Source organism: Coregonus clupeaformis, chromosome 27 (assembly GCF_020615455.1).
Source record: "Coregonus clupeaformis isolate EN_2021a chromosome 27, ASM2061545v1, whole genome shotgun sequence".
In the NCBI taxonomy this organism is placed as follows: Eukaryota; Metazoa; Chordata; class Actinopteri; order Salmoniformes; family Salmonidae; genus Coregonus; species Coregonus clupeaformis.
In genome coordinates, this window is record NC_059218.1 from 16903983 (window position 1) to 16909291 (window position 5309).

Sequence of the window (5309 nt, forward strand, 5' to 3'; positions counted from 1 at the left end):
AAAGGGTTGTAAGGTTTCCAGAATTTCACAACCCTGCACACACACAAACCTCCTGACAAGGTGGCAATATATAAACGAAGAAGTGTGCTTGGAAAAGGGGAAGTTTTTATTCCTGGCTCATTATATACAGGAATTACACTTAATTACAGTAACGTAGACTCGAGTTTCACAACCCTGCACACACATACAATGTTATCAAGAGAGTTAAGAGTTCGTTACAGGAATATCTACATAGCTTTGAGCAACGTAGTCCTCTCTGTTGCCAGCCCCCTTTATAACACTGGGTGTGGGACAGTATAAAGAGGGGTACTCGAGCTACGCAGGACATTCAGTTCTTTAAGACTAAACAGAACATTCAAGTCTTTTGCAGAATATATAATAAGAATGAAGGGAGTTCTAGCCCTGCTACTGCTGTCTCTGTGCTGCTGCCTGTCTGGGGGAGTGGGTGATCATGGGGACAGTGAGGGGTACCAGAGGACTGGGGCTAGTCTAGCCGGCTGTCTGCCCGACACCTGCACCCTGTTCAGGGAACTGGCAGCCATGAAAGAGAGACTAGGAACCATGGACCAGACACAGGCTGCCCTGAAGGAAAGTTTAGGGGCCATGGGACAGAAACTAGGAGCTGTGGAGACCAAGCTACAGGCCAGTGAGAGTCAGGTGGAGGAGCTGAAGAAAGTGAATACAGGTAAGTAGCACATAGATGTAACAATCAAAGCGTTCTGTGAAGTGTTATACAGCTTCATGCACTTATTCTTATTTCATTTATTTGAACTTTGTCTTATTGATTACTATTTGTTGAGCATTTACTGCACTGTAAGGTTGAGGTTTTGTTATTACATCTTTGCTGTTATTTCAGCTCAAGAGGAAGAACTGAAAGCCTTGAAGAAGAGCTTATCAGCTGGTAAGAGCAAGGTTCCACTCTTCCTCAAAGTGGCATCTATCTATCTATGTCCTTCTTGATATCTACTTGATCGTTCGTTCATTCAATAATTAACTCATTAACTAATGAATTCATTCATTCATTCCCCAGCCCAGCCAAAGGTGGCCTTCTCTGTAGCTCTCAGAGACTCTGGCGGTGGGATCATTGGACCCTTCAGCACCAATACCCCTTTACAGTACAAAATAGTCTTCTCCAACACCGGCAGCAGCTACAATCCTGCTACAGGTAGTGTGTGTGTGTGTGTGTGTGTGTGTGTGTGTGTGTGTGTGTGTGTGTGTGTGTGTGTGTGTGTGTGTGTGTGTGTGTGTGTGTGTGTGTGTGTGTGTGCGCGTGCGTGCATGCTCTCGTATACGTGTTTGCGTTGTCAATCAGGTAATATTATTTATCTTCCTTCATAGGCATCTTCACAGCCATGGTCAGAGGGATGTACTGCTTCCGCTACTCCATGTACAGCAACAACTCTGGCCGTCCCAACTCTGTCGTGTCTCTGATGAAGAACAGTGAGAAGCTGGTTACTACATGGAACACTGATGACAGTATGAATGTCCACGAAAGCGCTAGCAACGCAGCAGTACTGCAGTTGGAGGTGGGAGACAGTGTTTACATCCAGCTCTGGGCTAACAGGGTTGTCTATGATGACATAAATAACTATAACACCTTTACTGGGTTCCTACTGTTCACAGTGTAACAAGACCAGTTGATTTAACTGAGCTTTTGTAAAGATTAGAATTGATTGACAATATATTAATTTGGCCATAAAGTATAGGTTTTTAAAACTGTAAAAACATCAGAAGTGTATAAAAATGAAACTAAATAAAAGTTAATTGGCTTACTGTATTTTATCTGGTGGCTTTCTGGCCCCTTCCTAACTAATGTGTTGAAGCAGATCTATTTGGATCTGTAAATTGCTCCTGAAGCCACTAGCTAGGGTGTTACCTAATGTCATGTTATGACAGGGTATTAGTGTGCTGCTGGTCCCTGGGCTGTGACAGTCTGTTGACACCATGGAAATCCTGTGGGCTGAGCTGCTCGCTGCTGCTGCCAGAGAGCCTGAATCAACGGCACAACGTTTAAACAACAGGCCCGCTGCGGCCAAGGCCATTGTCTTACCTTCGTACTGACGTCATGTGTGTCCCTGTGGATGTGTGTGTCCTGTGGATGTGTGTACACAAATCATACATCACCACAGAGGAGCCATAACGACAAGCTGCAGGAACACTGAATACATACAGTCGCTAGTGAAAGTCTACACACCCCTTGCACAGTCTTCATATTTTGCTAACTTGTTTTTTTCACCTTTATTTAACCAGGTAAGCCAGTTGAGAACAAGTTCTCATTTACAACTGTGACCTGGCCAAGATAAAGCAAAGCAGTGCGATTAAAACAACAACAACACAGAGTTACACATGGGATAAAACAAAACATACAGTCAATAACACAATAGAAAATCTATAAACAGTGTGTGCAAATGTAGTAAGTTATGGAGGTAAGGCAATAAATAGGCCATAGTGCAAAATAATTACAATTTAGTATTAACACTGGAGTGATAGATGTGCAGAAGAAGATGTGCAAATAGAGATACTGGGGTGCAAATGAGCAAAATAAATAACAATATGGGGATGAGGTAGTTGGGTGGGCTAATTACAGATGGGCTGTGTACAGGTGCAGTGATCGGTAAGCTGCTCTGACAACTGATGCTTAAAGTTAGTGAGGGAGATAAGAGTCTCCAGCTTCAGAGATTTTTGCAATTCGTTCCAGTCATTAGCAGCAGAGAACTGGAAGGAATGGCGGCCAAAGGAGGTGTTGGCTTTGGGGATGACCAGTGAGATATACTTGCTGGAGCGCATTCTACGGGTGGGTGTTGCTATAGTGACCAATGAGCTAAGATAAGGCGGGAATTTGCCTAGCAGTGATTTATAGATGACCTGGAGCCAGTGGGTTTGGCGACGAATATGTAGTGAGGGCCAGCCAACGAGAGCGTACAGGTCACAATGGTGGGTAGTATATGGGGCTTTGGTGACAAAACGGATGGCATTGTGATAGACTACATCCAATTTGCTGAGTAGAGTGTTGGAGGCTATTTTGTAAATGACATCGCCGAAGTCAAGGATCGGTAGGATAGTCAGTTTTACGAGGGCATGTTTGGCAGCATGAGTGAAGGAGGCTTTGTTGCGAAATAGGAAGCCGATTCTAGATTTAACTTTGGATTGGAGATGCTTAATGTGAGTCTGGAAGGAGAGTTTACGGTCTAACCAGACACCTAGGTATTTGTAGTCAGACCCGCCGAGAGTAGTGATTCTAGTCGGGCAGGCGGGTGCAAGCAGCGTTCGATTGAAGAGCATGCATTTAGTTTTACTAGCGTTTAAGAGCAGTTGGAGGCTACGGAAGGAGTGTTGTATGGCATTGAAGCTTGTTTGGAGGTTTGTTAACACAGTGTCCAATGAAGGGCCTGATGTATACAAAATGGTGTCGTCTGCGTAGAGGTGGATCTGAGAGTAGCCAGCAGCAAAAACAACATCGTTGCTATACACAGAGAATAGAGTCGGCCCGAGAATTGAACCCTGTGGCACCACCATAGAGACTGCCAGAGGTCCAGACAACAGGCCCTCCGATTTGACACATTGAACTCTATCTGAGAAGTAGTTGGTGAACCAGGCGAGGCAGTCATTTGAGAAACCAAGGCTATTTAGTCTGCCAATAAGAATGCGGTGATTGACAGAGTCGAAAGCCTTGGCTAGGTCGATGAAGACGGCTGCACAGTACTGTTTTTTATCGATCACGGTTATAATATTGTTTAGGACCTTTAGCCTGGCTGAGGTGTACCCATGACCAGCTCGGACACCAGATTGCATAGCGGAGAACTGGTGGCCGGGGTAGGGGTAGCCAGGTGGGAAAGCATGGCCAGCCGTAGCAAAATGCTTATTGAAATTCTTGATTATCGTAGATTTATCGGTGGTGACAGTGTTTTCTAGCCTCAGTGCAGTGGGAAGCTGGGAGGAGGTGCTCTTATTGTCCATGGACTTTACAGTGTCCCAAAACTTTTTGGAGTTAGTGCTACAGGATGCAAATTTCTGTTTGAAAAAGCTAGCCTTTGCTTTCCTAACTGCTTGTGTATATTGGTTCCTGACTTCCCTGAAAAGTTGCATATCGCAGGGGCTGTTCGATGCTAATGCAGTACGCCACAGGATGTTTTTGTGCTGGTCAAGGGCAGTCAAGTCTGGGGTGAACCAGGGGCTATATCTGTTCTTAGTTCAGAATTTTTTGAATGGGGCATGCTTATTTAAGATGGAGAGGAAAGCACTTTTAAAGAACAACCAGGCATCCTCTACTGACGGAATGAGGTCAATATCCATCCAGGATACCCGGGCCAGGTCAATTAGAAAGGCCTGCTCGCTGAAGTGTTTTAGGGAGCGTTTGACAGTGATGAGGGATGGTCGTTTGACCGCGGACCCATTACGGACACAGGCAATGAGGCAGTGATCGCTGAGATCCTGGTTGAAGACAGCGGAGGTGTATTTAAAGGGTAAATTAGTCAGGATGATATCTATGAGGGTGCCCATGTTTACAGATTTAGGGTTGTACCTGGTAGGTTCCTTGATAATTTGTGTGAGATTGAGGGCATCTAGTTTAGATTGTAGGACGGCCGGGGTGTTAAGCATATCCCAGTAAAGGTATTAAATTAAATTTCTTTCCCCACCAATATATACAACCTACTCCACATTTTCAAAGTGAAAGAGAAATTATAGAACATTTTCCAGAATAATAAAAAATTATGTCTCGATTACATACATGTATGTCTTCACACCCCATAGTTAATACTTGGTGGAAGCCAGTGGCGATTTTAGCATATAAATCTTGGTGGGGCAAAAAACCAAACAAGTGGGATGCATGCCAGCAAAGCCACTACACAACACTAAACAATACATTAATTGCACTATAACGGTGACAAATGGTGCCCACAAACTGTTAGGACCTACATAAAGCTGTCCCAACAGCAGAGTCCCAACAGCAGTCCCAACACCTTACCACTGCTACACCTGGCTATCAGCGGAGCCTTGTCTGGCAGCGAAACAGTTCATTCAGCCTCATTTTTATAAAAACATAGCTGATATGGCTGACTTGCTTAAACAAATGTGGTTTCTACTGACAATTGCGATGTAGAAATTATGGCATAAGGTGACGACAAGCGGATAAGAGGCAATCCGAAATGTCGATTAAAATATTAATGCGCGAGCTAGGACGGACGTAGTCAATATATCTATTTGCTCAGCACTTTTGAAATGTACAGCGACAGAATTCAGAACATGTGCCGTTCTTACGGTGTTCTCCCTGTACACCAGGTCAGAACCGTAGGATAAATAAAGGGGGC

General features: G+C 44.4%; 1 protein-coding gene across 1 annotated transcript; it reads left to right on the plus strand.

The window, feature by feature from the left end:
* Positions 1-354: 354 nt before the first annotated feature.
* Positions 355-1685, plus strand: LOC121541137 (complement C1q-like protein 2). Its single transcript, XM_041850116.1, has 4 exons — positions 355-685; positions 857-901; positions 1031-1165; positions 1339-1685. Exons 1-4 carry the CDS (start codon positions 385-387, stop codon positions 1626-1628), a joined length of 771 nt encoding a protein of 256 aa, XP_041706050.1. The 5' UTR covers positions 355-384; the 3' UTR covers positions 1629-1685.
* Positions 1686-5309: the final 3624 nt, after the last annotated feature.

Coding starts and splice junctions, on each gene's coding strand:
- LOC121541137 (XM_041850116.1), top strand. CDS start 385: ATGAAGGGAGTTCTAGCCCTGCTACTGCTGTCTCTGTGCTGCTGCCTG. Junction 686..856: donor GCTGAAGAAAGTGAATACAG/GTAAGTAGCACA, acceptor CTGTTATTTCAG/CTCAAGAGGAAGAACTGAAA. Junction 902..1,030: donor GAAGAAGAGCTTATCAGCTG/GTAAGAGCAAGG, acceptor TTCATTCCCCAG/CCCAGCCAAAGGTGGCCTTC.